Source organism: Mustela erminea, chromosome 9, assembly GCF_009829155.1.
Source record: "Mustela erminea isolate mMusErm1 chromosome 9, mMusErm1.Pri, whole genome shotgun sequence".
In the NCBI taxonomy this organism is placed as follows: Eukaryota; Metazoa; Chordata; class Mammalia; order Carnivora; family Mustelidae; genus Mustela; species Mustela erminea.
Window position 1 is genome coordinate 73633512 of NC_045622.1, and position 14512 is coordinate 73648023.

The 14512-nt window shown below is 52.7% G+C and overlaps 1 protein-coding gene across 12 annotated transcripts in view; it reads left to right on the forward strand.

Annotated features, from left to right (window-relative positions):
* Nucleotides 1-14512, forward strand: part of NAV2 (neuron navigator 2) — a 397127-nt gene that overhangs the window by 368250 nt on the left and 14365 nt on the right. For all 12 annotated transcript variants that reach the window (XM_032357750.1, XM_032357752.1, XM_032357753.1 and 9 more), the window contains 8 exons: nt 556-709; nt 2370-2532; nt 3268-3368; nt 5477-5572; nt 7328-7496; nt 11087-11322; nt 13456-13610; nt 13827-13898. In XM_032357750.1, coding sequence (XP_032213641.1) covers nt 556-709; nt 2370-2532; nt 3268-3368; nt 5477-5572; nt 7328-7496; nt 11087-11322; nt 13456-13610; nt 13827-13898 — 1146 coding nt within the window. The remainder of the gene's footprint in view (nt 1-555; nt 710-2369; nt 2533-3267; nt 3369-5476; nt 5573-7327; nt 7497-11086; nt 11323-13455; nt 13611-13826; nt 13899-14512) is intronic.

Sequence of the window (14512 nt, forward strand, 5' to 3'; positions counted from 1 at the left end):
CAGAACCACCCAGGCGCCCCAAAGATTGAGTTTTAGAATGCGACCCAGAGTAGATTAACACCTCTACTGGAGTCTTTCTGTTATTTTCACTTTTGAGCAAATAAAAGTCACCCCCCAGGTGTCTGAACTTAGAGTGTCTGATCTTTAAAACAGACAGTTGACCCTTCTTCTCTGAGTGAATTTATATCTCAAGGGCCATGCAAAGTCATTATAGGGCCCCACCTGTGTACACATTGGGATGGGGGGCCGGTTTCAAACCCTGAGGGTTACTACTCCCTTTTGCCCGCTGCTGTTTATCCCAGATTATTGGAATTTTGCTGAAAGGCAACCCAAGCCATCCTAATAGGCTGACCTCTGCCAAGAAAGAGCACAGAGAAGCAAGTCAGTCTGTAAATTTCAGGCTTTGGTATCATGGCCTCTGGGAATCCCTGCTGGCTGGTCAGATGGGGTGACTGCCGAACAAACCTGCTGACGGACAGGGACCAGTGGTCAGTGGAGGACTCAAAGGAGCTGAACCCAGAGCTGCTCCCATCAGTAACACTTCTCCTTCCCTAGCATTTCAGAGTGCATCGATAGTGAAGCCGAGACGGTCATGCAGCTCCGAAATGAGCTGAGAGACAAGGAGATGAAGCTGACGGACATCCGCCTAGAAGCCCTCAGCTCCGCACACCAGCTCGACCAGCTCCGGGAGGCCATGAACAGGATGCAGGTGAGCCCCGGAGTGGGGGCCCAAGCCCCAGGCTGTCTGGGAAGGAGTGGTGAGGGGGCTGCTCTCCACCACACCCCCCAGCGCAGCCAAAGGTGGCAGCCCTCTGCCTTTCAAACCTGTTTCTCCACTCTTATCTTTTTTCTTTCTTTTCCGAAGTAGCAAGGCTCCTCTTCTCATGCCTTTCCCGGGATTGCTCAAAGTTGAGTCTTCTATTTATTTATTTATTTATTTATTTAATTTTATTTGACAGACAGAGATCCTAAGTAGGTAGAGAGGCAGGCAGAGAGAGAGGGGGAAGCAGGCTCTGTGCTGAGCAGAGAGCCCATTGCAGAGCTCGATCCCAGGACCCTGAGATCATGACCTGACCCGAAGGCAGAAGCTTTAACCCACTGAGCCACCCAGGTGCCCTCAAAGTTGAGTCTTTTCAGAGTAATGACGAAACTGTGCGTCCCTGTCTTGTGTGCCTTCCAGCAGCTCTGCCGTCCCGTCTTGCTTGCAGCCGCCTCCTTCCTCTGGCCTTAGAGACTGCTACGGGATCCTTTGTACCCAGAATCTGCCACCCACCCACTCGCAATTCGTTTCCAGACTCAGAGAGAGCCGCTGACTGCTCCCTTTGCCTGCACCAGGGGTTTCTGTATCCTAGTCCTGGTTTTCCCTCTGCGGGGAGAGGCTTGTGCATGGCCAGACCAGACCCTTCCCTCAAGGATTAGCCTCCCTCTCTCCATAGCTTTTCCAGGTCCTGCATCTGCAAGAGTTAGTGCCCTCATCTGGATTCCTTCAAATGTGTTCTTAGAGCCCCTCCTCCCTTCCCCCTCAGACTAGAAGGCTTTTGGGTCTTCTGGCTACTCTTTCTCTGTGTCTCTTTCTCTGGATGTAGCTCCAGTGCTGTGCACGTGGTAGGTTTTCCCTACACACGTGTAGAGAAGAAAGAGCCCTATGGGCTCTGCCACATGGGGCCTCAGTGGAGAACCAGCGTTTCCCAAAGGAGGTTCCATGGGACACTCGTTCCATGAGAGACTCTGTGAATGGAGAACTCCTGGCTCAGCTGTGTTCAGGACTGCTGCACACTCTGCCCCCTCTGAGCCCCACCATGCAGAGCAGCTCCTAAAGGCTCTGAGCCCTACAGAAAAGAAGCCTGCCAAGCCCAGAGTCTCACAAACCTCTTGTATTGTAAGACTCTCAGTTAAGACTCAGACAGCAGGGACGCCTGGATGGCTCAGTGGGTTGAAGCCTCCGCTTTCGGCTCAGGTCATGATCTCAGGGTCCTGGGATCGAGCCCCACATCGGGCTCTCTGCTCAGCAGGGAGCCTCTTTCCCTCCTCTCTCTCTCCCTGCCTCTTTGCCTACTTGTGATCTCTGTCTGTGTGTGTCAAATAAATAAATAAAATCTTAAAAAAAATGACTCCACAGACTCTGGGAAGCATCTCTGAGTCTTTCCAAAGGCCAGCTCTCCACAAGGGTGGCCCTTGCCTCGCCAGACAGGTCTTATGTGTACCCAAGAGCAGCCAGCGCGGCCGGACCTCTCCGATGGTGTGACTGGCTGGGCCTCGGCTGGGATTCCCACCTGATCCCTGCAAGGGACTTTCCAGTTCCTGCTCCAGAAGATGCTTGTTTGTGTTCCATCCACCTAGTAAGCAAACCCCTCCCTTACTCTTTGCAGAGTGAAATAGAGAAGCTGAAAGCTGAGAACGACCGCCTGAAGTCCGAGTCTCAAGGCAGTGGCTGCAGCCGGGCACCCTCCCAGGTGTCCCTCTCGGCCTCCCCTAGGCAGTCCATGGGCCTCTCCCAGCACAGCTTGAACCTCACGGAGTCAACCAGCCTGGGTGAGTGGCATCCCGGGGCCGGGGTCAGGTCAGGGCCTGCAGCTGGCACTCCAGTCTCCAAGTAAGAGCCCCGAGATCAGCAGATGAACAGATGAAATGGAGAGGCAACAGGCGTGTGTGCACTTGGGGTGTGTGTGTGTGTGTGGGTGTGCGTCTGCTACCGACATGAGCTCAGCCGTTAGACTGCTGTCATGCTTTGCTCCAGTGCCCCCAGTTCTCCAAGCCATGAGTTTGGATCCTCTTGTCCGCCATGCTGAGTTCCGTTTGATCCATTTTAAGAGGCTGACCCACAAGCTGAATGCTGCATAAAAACCCCACAGTAGCTGGTCGCAGCTGGGGCAATGGCTTGGTCTGTGGTATTCCTGCCTTCAGGATGGATTCCCGGCCAGCACCATCATGAGCTACACGAGCTAGGTTTTCTTTGTAAGCATATGGAGGCTGATGCTTTGATTTCCTATCCATAATGCTACGTTGCTCTCATTTTGGTTGAGCCCCTGCCTCGCACTTCCGTTTGGCAAGGCCCATCGTGAGCCTGCTGGTTCTTTGGTTGGTCCACCATTGGTTTCTGTGGTTGCATTCTCCATTCTGCCCTCTCCCCTTCCCCTACCCCACCCCACGTCCCTGCACCCCGACACCTGGTTTGTCCTGCTGCGGTGCCAACGAGCAGCGGGGGTGTCAGGAGGCCGGCTTTGCTGTCCCCATGTGCCTAAGGCTGTTGATGTTTTCCATTCGCAGACATGTTGCTGGATGACACTGGTGAATGCTCGGCTCGGAAGGAAGGAGGCAGGCATGTTAAGATAGTTGTCAGCTTTCAGGAGGAAATGAAGTGGAAGGAGGTTAGTTGGATCCCTTTCCCCGCTCTGCTTGTCCCTTCTCCAGGTAGAACTACCTAGCTTAGTGATGGCATCCTCAGACCGCATCACCTCCACGCCCAAGGTGATTTGGAGGTCCTGCTAACACTTTCCTTAACTAACCACAATCCCCGGCAGCATTTTGACACAATTAACGTGAGCAAATGGCCCCTCCCTCCCTCTCGTGTTTGGAAAGTCTAATAATACTAAAAATCGTCCCCTGTTGCACTCGCACAGAACTAATGAAACACTAACGTCCGTCGGAAACGGCTTTTCTGACTTTAATGTGTCCCGAAAGAAGGCAGCTAAGCACAGTTAGCACGGAAGGCACAGAGGCAAGCCGACCCAATGCACCAGTCTTATCCAGGGTTCAGAGCCCGCGGACAAGGTGGGACACCGCGGTGGCTGACGTGAAGCCAGTGGGGCGGCCTGACTCCCCAGGCTGAGGAATCTTGAGTTTTCTGAGTAGTTTTAGTTCTCTTCCAGAGCCTGAGGAGGCCACACCCACACTAGGGACAATTTGGGGAGTAGGGGTGGGGGTTGGCAGAGTTGACTTTTCGTCATTGATTCAGTCCACATGACACTGAAATGACCCTCTCTCAGAGAAGCAAGAAAGATTTCACGAGCGGTTATTTCAAGTCCTCTTCAGCTGTTTGTTTGTTGTTTCTTGGCATCCTTGCCGACATGCTGTTTGTCGTGGAGGACTGCCTGGGAGCCTGCTGTGCCCACCGCAGCAGAGCCGTCTATGGCCAGACCCTCTTTGCCAGAGGATTCTACAGTGTGGCTGGCCCTCCAGTCTTGTAGAAGGGGGAAGGCCCAGAGTTTGGAGCTGCCAGTGACTTTTCTCCTCATTGAACCTAAAAATACATATATTTTTATATATAAAAATAAATCTGAAGAGGTCGGTTTTCAGAGCTTAAGTCATGGCATGATAGGACTGTCAAGGGGAAAATTCATTCTTAGAGCGTTCTTATAAAAAATTCAGGGGATACCTGGGGATGTGCCTTAATCCAGTGATCCTCAAGAGGAAGAGGTCGATTCTACATTTTACAGAAGCTTGAGTCCCTTGAGAAATTGTATTGTTCTGGATCACTGCAGGATCCAGGTGAAGCGGGTCAGCTGGACGGCGTCCCCTCCGTTTTACAGCTGAGAAACTTGTCACCCAGGCGTCATTTACTTCAGGTCACAGGGTGACTAGTAAGGCCAGATCATCTCACCGTAAGGCTGGTGCTCTTTTCTCTGCTGACTTTGCTTAACTGCCACATACATCCCACCCCTTGCTGGCCCTCTCCTAATTCTCTATCCCTATGAGCCTGTCAGAGCTAAGATTTTAAAATGCAACAAAATGGAATATTCTATTAATTTTTCTTGAATCATTGTGATTCGTGAGCCCTACCCTGTGCAGAGACCTCTGTGGGCAAAATTCAAAAGACATAGGAAAAACTATTTTTTGTGTGTCAACTTCCCAGAGTTTTCCTTGTCTTCTGAATTGAGTATGTTTTAACTTTTAATTAGCAGTAAAGCAATAAACTTTATAAAAGAAGAAAAGAATCGAACATATTTTATCCTGAAGGAGTTTAAGATCTAACAAGGAGGTAAACTTGATTTACAAATAAGACATGAATACCTAAAAGTAAATAAGTACAGAATATGTTCCTGTATCAGTTCGGTACAGAACCAGTGAACCAATGTGAGCTCTGAGCCTGATGGGTTAATCATTGAAGGCTTCCTGGAAGAGGTGAGTTTGCAAGCAAGGTTTGGAAAGGGAGAGATGGCAGATAGGAGAAGGGAGAGCATTCCAGGCCAGGGACGTGATCTGTGCACTATACACGGCACACCTTCAGAAGGTTCTCGATTCCAGAGAGGAGATCCTCTCTTCCTGACCCACGGAGTACTGTTTTTGCAAGAGAGCAGGGCAAGTTTTTAAGATGACTGTTTTCCATCTACGGTGTGTCTGGTGTTATAACAAATGGGACTTTTATTCCCCTCTCAAACCATTGGTGGCGCTCTAAGGCAATCTGAGTCCTTACTTACTAAACTGTGTCAGAAAAGATCGGCCTGTTTTTCACCTGCATACATTTCCTTACCCTTAGGATTCCAGACCACACCTCTTTCTTATTGGCTGCATTGGAGTTAGTGGCAAGACGAAGTGGGATGTGCTCGATGGGGTGGTTAGACGACTGTTCAAAGTAAGTGTCTAAGAGGATGGCTACGGCTGTCTGCCTGAAGCGTGGGGGCCCGGGCTCAGGGAGGGAAGTGGTGGTTTGTGTCCGAAACATGGCCACTGCCTGGGTCTGCCCCCATCCTTGTGTTGCTGGGGCTTGTCTCTGGGCACTTCTAGTAACAGGAGGATAGTGAGTACTGGCTGGTGACTGGTCAAGCCTGCTCCTGGCTACCCTTGGCGGTGGTTGACCAGCCCGTGAGAGCCGTTTCCCTGGCCTCAGGCAATTGTCTGAGCCTCGCGTGGTGAACTGCTAGTTGAATATTGAACTGACTTAGAATATACTTTGGATTGAGTACCCTGTGGCCAGGGCCATTTCCATTCTTCATTTCCCGGGGACTGGATCCGACTTGCCCAGCATCCCAGCCAACGCTTCAGAGTCTGTGAATGATTTTTGCTTTATGTGACATTAACATCTGATCGATGGCCAGAGTCAAAGAGACTGGTATTTCTATATTTGTTCTAGTCACATCACTGGAATAACCAGATGTTTCACCTGAGGTGAACCTCAAACAGAAGGTGGTTTGGGAGAAGCTTCTTGGACATTTTTTTTTTCTACTGTCCTCAAGGGAGTCAGCAATCTTAAGTGTTGAGTAATATCGGTAGCCTGCATTTTTGGTGCCAGAGACCATGCTAACATTAGCCCCGATTTATTTCCAGGCCTGTGAGGAAGGTCCTATTATTTTCCCACTTAAACAGGAGGAAGGTAAGGCTCGGGTCACCTGCCCAAGGTCATGGAGCTAGAATGCAGCCATGTTGACCCAGCTGAGTTGGTGTGACTTTAGAACGTGACTTAACTAGTACACTCCAGTCTCTTTCTAGCTTCTAGATTCAGGTGGCTTCTCATGCAGGAAGCCCTATTCTCCAGCCAAAGATCATTGCCCATCTTGGCAGGCTATGGAAATGTGACCGGGCAAGAGATGGAAATGGCTGAGGCAGACCTGACCTGCTGCCTGGATCCCAAAACTGAGCTCTGCTGATGGGGAGCTGGGCCATCCTCGGATTTAAAAAGACAGCAGTTTAGGCTGAAAAGAGCCTGTGGGCATCACGGGGAGGGAAGTGAGACCATTAAAGGTCGTGAGACCTGTCCTTGATAATTCTACGTTGGTCACCATCCAGCTACCTCCTCGCCCACAGACCTCCAGGCCAGGTCCACTGACCTAAAACCTTTTGGTCACTCACCTCAGAAGGCGTACATTCCAAATTAAACACAGTTTTTCCTGTTTAAAGATCAAAAGCTGCTTTTTTTTTTTTTTCCTTGCAGCCCTGGGGTTTGCTCCTTTTATCATCCGTGTGGTGTTTGCTCTGAGCCAAGGGGAGGGGCTGGTAGAGAGTTCTTGTCAGAATTTCTCTCTCACGAGTTTTCCAGCACTATTCCCAGGCCCTGGTGTCTTCAGGATTTCAGCTGAATTGAAGAAAAGCAGCCTAACGTTTCCTTGCTTGGTTCACCCAGATTAAACGTTCATGATTATGTTAGGGCTCCCTCCACGTCACTAACCAAATAAATCCGTACTTAAAGAGGCCTGTGGTACTCGGGTCACCATCCCCATAGAAAGTTCTCCCCTCCCCTCCTCCCCCCCGACACTTCTCGTTCCACAGCTCGGTTTCAACCCAGGCATCAACTGAGAGAGAAGATGATCAGAAATCCCTCGCAAGGAAAACATGAGTCATGGGCAGATTTCTAGCCACATCTTTGATGGGGTCTTGACTTTATTCTTCCCAGGAATACATCATCCACGTCGACCCCGTGAGTCAGCTGGGGCTGAATTCAGACAGTGTTCTGGGCTACAGCATTGGGGAAATCAAGCGCAGCAACACCTCGGAGACCCCCGAGCTGCTTCCCTGTGGCTATCTGGTCGGCGAGAACACGACCATCTCTGTGACCGTCAAAGGTAATTCGGCCGACAGCGGAGGTCGGGGTTTTTGGGGAATTGCGGTTTTTGTTTTGTGACTTGGTGTAGGAAACCGTGGCCCCCGTTTGGTTTGCACGCATGTGGGGGGCTGGGCAGGCTTCTCTAACCCCTGCAATCACAGTCGCTCTTACCTAAGCAAGTTCAACAGCCCTTAGCTTTTTCCACCACCGCCGGAAGCAGATAGTTTTAGTTTATTGCTGAAATTATATAACAAAAGGTCCCATTAAGCCTTATGACTCTGAGATGTTGGCATCTTAATAGCCCTGCGGAAACAGGGCTCCACCGATACCCGTGGGTTGCTCTTGCCAGCCGGCCTTGGACATGGTCCCGTTCTACAGGTGAGAGCCGCTCTCACCCACGCACGGCCCTGCTGGCATCTCTGGCGGCCTTATCACCCGGGGATGCTAGGCCCCAGGCCAAAGTGCGTGCCAAGGGATTCTCAGCCCACAGAGGATCTTGTGGGGGCAGAATCCTGGCCAAATGAGTCTAGCAAACTGCGTCATTGTATATTCAGGGGACAGGAAGACAGGAGTGTACGGTGCACTAACACCATCCTTGGATACATGGACTCCTACTGGGAAGAAGGCTGTTGAATCCAATCTGACACAAATATATTTGACGGCAAACCCCCCCTTTCCCCTGTAGTTTATGAACTTCCCCTTACCCCCCACCAAAGAATGGATTAATGAACACTATACTTACTATGTAAGGCACAGCTTTTTCTTTTCTTTTTTTTAAGATTTTATTTATTTATTTATTTGACAGAGAGAGAGAGAGAGAGAGAGAGAGAGCATGCACAAGCAGGGGAGAGGCACAGAGTGAGAGGGAGAAGCAGGCTGTCTGCTGAGCTCAATCGCAGGCCCTTGGGATCATGACCTGAGCCTAAGGCAGATGCTTAACCAACTGAGCCACCCAGGCACCCCAAGGCACAGCTTTTGACTAGTTTTAACAGGGCATCTTGGGGGTTGTTTGACGTAAGCTTCGCTTCCTGGTTGGAAGGTATTTCAGAAGCGCCCCACCATTCCTTAGGAGCATGAATTCTTACCTTGTTCTGCCAGGGACGAATACAGTGTTACCATGCGAGCCTCACACACAGCCTTCTTACCGTGTCGATGAGCAAAACTGCACGCGTGTGGCATTGGATGCTAAAGATAGCTTTAGCGGGAACAAATGCACCTGGAAAATGGCAGGGAGCGCTTCAAACACGGCCGGATCCGGGCATCCCGACAGTGTCCTGAGAGCCAGTCCTGCCTCAGCTTGGCATATTTTCTGACCTATGTGCACAGCTGTAGAAACGGCCCAGGTAGCCCCAATTCATCCTTCTGGCTGGGGAACCTAAAAGGAAGAGAATGTCCTTTTGGAAAAGTGGGACAGAAAATTCCAGCAGGTGATTCTAGCCCACCTGAGTCAAGTAGCCATCACTGAACCGGTCATGGCCTGAGAGAGGATTTAGCCCAGCCCGGGCCCTTGGGTACTGAAGGTGCTGGGTCAGCCCCACTTGAAGGCCCTGGAATGAGCTCCCCAAAAGAAGAGTCCTACTAGAAGGGGCAGGAGGATGGGGTACTAGGCACACCAAAAACAGTGCCGCTCTACAAGAACCCCCTCAGGGAAAGCCTTATCTGTCACGGGCTTGAACTGCGTTTCATCTGTGCTGGTGAGCGTGGGTGACTTGAAGGTGACAGCTACAGTTACTGAGGGGTAAAAGGAGTGATCTGTCACAGAGACCAGCCCTCTGTAGAAACCGGGACAAGATGGTCTGCCAAGGTGGAATGTGCCCGGCCCCCATCCCAGCCCAATCTACCATGGTCAGCACACCAGGTTGTTCAACATCTCGAGGGATCCCTTCAGGTTTATTTTTAAGCAACACCTGACTTCTGTTTTCCAGCAGCGCTTTAACCCCTGCCTTTAGGACACCATAAACTATACAAGAGTTGGAGCTGAGAGATCCGTGGGCTGCAGACGGTCCACTGCAGTGGTCCCGGGGGTGGGGGTGTGGCTGGGCACACCCTGTAGTGAGTTCATGGGCAGAATAGTCACTCCCAGGGGGCTTTAGCGCGAAAGACCAAAAGAGCATCAGCGTGTATGTAGAGAGAGATTTCTGTGGGTTTTTTCCTGTCTCATGATTAAGTTTAGACTAGAGACCCTGCATTCCACACTTTGCATCGAGTTCTAGCCAGTGTAGGGTACCCTGAGCTCGGTACCAGGGAAGTCTTAGGCCTGTACCCAGAAGATAAGTCATTTAGAAACCTTCATCATGGTCATTCTGGAATAGTCTCCTGCATGTAGGGGCTATTCTCAGAAGTTGGGGGAGGATTGGAAAGTAGCATATAAATGCATTTGTGAGGTCTGTTTGCAGTGAATAATTTTGTAGAAGAAAGATACTATGTGATAAAACAGAATAAATGGGGGTCCTGACTGGCTCAGTTGATCTCAGGCGTGTAAGTTTGAGACCCACAGTAGGTGTTGTAGAGATTACTTAAAAATGAAATCTTTAACAAAAAATAAAATAGAATAAATGCTTTTCATTTGACTTTTTACCTACCTACGCTAGTTTTCTTAAGGTAAGTTTTAACAAAACTCTTTTAGGTTTTAGACAGTGACCTTGGATGGATCTTCTTTTGAGAATGATATCAAGAAAATAGTTGTTTTAAAAAAACCAGGTTAAGCATCTGACTTGGTTTTGACTCAGGCCATGATCTCAGGGTCTTGGGGTCCCACACATGCTCTCTTTCTCTCTCTGACTACAAATGAATGTTTTCCCAATAAATAAATAGCCAGCAGCCCTGGGGCACCTGGATGACTCAGTCCGTGAAGCAGCTGCCTTCGGGTCAGGTCATGATCCTGGGGGTCCTGGGACCGAGGCCCAGGTCGGTTCTCCCTCTGCTCTTCCCCTCTGCTCATGCTCTCTTTCACTCACTCTCTCAAATAAATAAATAAAATCTTTACCAAAAAAAAAAAAAACCAACAGCCCTGACTGGTGGAGCGGTCCCACCTAGGAAAGGGGAAAGATACATTTCCTTCTGACATTGTTGAGACTCAGAGGTCTTGCTGGGTAGCCTCTCGGCTTCCCCTACCCGTCGTCACATCCCCAATCAAACTGCACTTCTTCGTTCTCAAGATGAAGGGGTGGCCTTCTTTGTGGCATATCTGAGTGTGGGCAGCAGTGCCTTAGGGCACAAGAGAGAACAGGGTGACCGGCCACTCCAGGGTCTTGGCAGACATGGGAGACTCGAGTCTGGTCTGGGCAGACAGCAGCAGCACGGTAAATCCAGATAGGCAAGCAGAGCCCAGCGTCTTAGCAATTCTGCAGAGGACAGACAGGGCCCCAGGGCCTGGGTGCTGGAGTGGAGGCTGAGTCTGGGCGAGTTGGCCAAACCAGGTGTCGGGCCAGACGGTGCTTATGAGCAGACAGACGGCCGTGGCTGCTTGTGCCCTGCCTCCCGTGTACCCGGATGGGCAGAGGTCTCAGGGGAGTGGCTGCCATGGACAGAGCTCGGCAGTCCCGGGGGCACGTGCAGAGCCACCTGTCATACAGGGCTCTAGACCCTTCCTGTCCCTCTCCAACGCAGGGCTCGCAGAGAACAGCCTGGACGCGCTGGTGTTCGAGTCCCTGATCCCCAAGCCCATCCTGCAGCGCTACGTGTCCCTGCTGGTGGAGCACCGGCGCATCATCCTCTCCGGCCCCAGCGGCACTGGGAAGACCTACCTGGCCAACCGGCTGTCCGAGTACCTCGTGCTGCGGGAGGGCCGGGAGCTGAACGACGGCGTCATCGCCACCTTCAACGTGGACCACAAGTCCAGCAAGGTGAGGAGGTCCTGTGGAGGCTTCCTCTCAGCCGCGGCCTGCAGCGAGTGGCCCTTTTGGGGCCATCAAGGCCACCCCTGCCCTGATGGGGAAGCACGGTCACCCGTGTGGGCTCGCTCGGGCTTGCGGAAGCCTGTGGAGGACGTCAGGATGGGGGACCAGAAGGCGCAGCCAGGGGTGCCACCTGTAAGGAGAGGTGGCCCACCTCTCACTGGCCCACTCTGAGCTGGCTGGGATGCCCAGTACTAGGAGTCCTTTAGGAGCACCCCAGAAGCATCCATTCTGGTTTGCTGAGAACTTGTCACGTGCTTACTTGGCGCTCTTGTTTCTCCGGATGAAACATCCTTTTGAGGAACGGTGAGGACATGCACAGTAACAGCTCCCGTCACTGACCGCTTGCCCATGACCAGCAAACTGGCTGCCTCACGCTAGTACCCTCGAGGGGGAGGTCGTGGCTCCTCATGTCACAGAGGCAAGACCTGAGGTTCGAGGTGGGTGGCCATGTGCCTAGGACCCCTTAATGGTGCAGAGCGGTGGACTAGAGTGTAAGTCAGAGTCCTAGACTCCAGAGCTGGCATCAGGCTTCAGTCCTGCTTCATGGGTACCCCTGGGGAAGTCTGGACCTGGTCCCAGGAAGTGCTTTCTCAATCCTGTTTGCTGCTCATGCAGTGGGAGGTGATGGATGATTTGCTCGCGCTGGCCCTGAGCAAGGGTACTGGTGAGTCAGAGGCAATTGCGAAATGACTCTTCTGCCTTACAAATCACCTGGCATGCTCCGAAATGCAGATTGCTGGACCTCATTCCCAGATGACGGCTTTCAGTATGTCTGGCAGGCCGGGAATCTGCGCCATTCAGTCTGCTGGGTGATTTTTGATGTCGGGGTAGAAGTAGAAGTTTTCAGAGTGCCAGTGCCCAGAGTCTCTGTGTGAGCCCACTGAGGGAAAAGCACCCTGTCCCAGGACCAATGAGAGAAGTATCCCCCCCCAGACACATGGTTGGGGGTCGAGCCCAGGCTAGATTTGAGCCCCCTCCCACGTTCCCCTTGACCAGAACCCTCGGTAGAATGCAGCTTACCAGCCATACCCCACAAGCCTGAGTAGGGGAAGGAAGGCTCTGGAAATGCTGTCCTTGTCAGGTATCTGAGGCCACGAACCCCTGGTGGAAAGGGGCTAAAGGAAGAAGAAATTACTAGTAACTTAAAAAGTGGGGCTTTTCCTGATGCTAGCAAGCCACACTTGGGCTTAAAAGGGTGGCCTGTGTGTGTGTTTGTCGGAGGGAGGGGAAGCATCTCCCTCTGAGCTACCGGGCTCGTGCACGGGACCATGGTGTGGTGAGGAGCCCACAGCGAGGCAGGCCCGAGTCTGGAGCCAGGCTCCTGATTCCGATGTGCCCTAGCCTCCTCATTGGTAAGATGGAGAGAACCCCAGTGCCCACCCAAGAAGGTGACTGTGGGGCTGCAGAGATTCTGTGTGTGAGACTCTAAGTCCCTGGCCACCGTTGTTAGACGGTAACACTAGCAGCCAGGCACTCTGGTGCCTCGCCGCTCGTCTGCCCGCTGTTTCAGCTGTTCCTCTTTTGCACTATTATCCTTCCTCCTCTTCTGACCCACATCCCTAACCATAGCCGTGCTGGGATGCATCCTAGTTCCAACCCAAGCCAGTCCCCTACCTCTTCTCCACAGTTCAGCCCAGAGCTTACCCTTTCATCCAACCATCCAGGGCCCCCTCGGCATGTAGGCCCTCTCCCCTGTGCCGCTGGCTGTCTGTTTATGATGGCACTCGCCGTGCGGGGGGAGCGCTCCTTTGCTGTATCCGTCCATCAGGGGCTTCTGTGTGAGTGGCTCTCAGGCAGGTGCTGTGGGAGTACAGACATGTATAAGGCACCCGCCCTTGGGAACATTCTGGAAGGTTGGCATCATAAACAACATCAAGAAAAACAGCAACACTTGCAGAGAAGTGATAGGAGCAGGGAACACAACCATGCCTGGGCACCCCACAGTGCCTCAACACAGGCTCACCACAGCCTCCTCAGGGGCCTTTCCACCTGTGTGGACTTGGGCAAAGTGAAGGCTTCGAGCACGTGCGTCTTTATTGGGGAGCATTCCCCCGCTGAGTCTTCCCCCGACCTCCCCAGGAATTGCGCCAGTACCTGTCCAACCTTGCCGACCAGTGCGGCAGCGAGAACAGCGCTGGGGACATGCCCCTCGTCATCATCCTGGACAACCTGCACCACGTCAGCTCCCTGGGGGAGATCTTCAACGGGCTGCTCAACTGCAAGGACCAGAAATGGTAAAGGACAGCTCCAGGCCCCATGGTCCCCAGAGGATGGTAGCTACGGGATGTGTGCTGCACGGGCACGGTGCCCCCGCAGCCCAGGGTCGGCGGACGGGGTTGGGGAGGCAAGCAGCCATCTGCCTGCTCGGGCAGGCGCTGTGGGCTTCCGCTAGCACCTTCCCTGGCTCACCTTTGACTCACCGAGCCTTCTTTTCCTTCCCGTCCCCGCAGCCCTTACATAATCGGCACCATGAACCAGGCTACCTCTTCTACTCCCAATCTGCAGCTTCATCACAACTTCAGGTGAGGCACGGCTGTCGGGCGCCTGTGTCGGGCGTCATGCTGAGCATTTGCCCGGGTGTAACCCATCTCGTTCCCACGACAGCCTCAACGAGGTGGACTGATCTTGCACATTGGGACAGGGAGGCTGAGAGAATTGCTTCACCTGGCCGGTCAGGGGCAGAGCTGAGATGGGAGCCTGGGTCTCCCTGCGTCTCCCCCCCGGGGTAGTCGTGTTAAGGACATGGCTCTGGCCTTGCCCCCCTGCCCCCTGCCTGTCCCTGGTGATGCATCTCTCCGCCCCAAGTGATCCTGAGAAGCGGAAGCTCTTGCTTTTGAGTGTCCTCTCAGAGCTGGGTCTGTGGGGCTTTGTACTCCAGCGGTCCTGGCCCTCTACCAAGGTGCTGTCACTGCTGGGATTCGGAAAGTGGGAAGGACTGTCCAGCTCAGTCATGCAACATGGTGATGTGGCTTGCCTTGCATGGCAGGCGCTTGCATTGGATGCCCTGTGCCCCACGCCGCCTCCCAGCTGACTGCCCCGCTGCCCCTCTCCTGCCTGGGCCCTTCGAGGTGGCTGGGAAGCCCCTCTGGGCTAGGCCCCTGGCTCATTTTCACTGGCCGCTCTGCAGGCGTCTCTG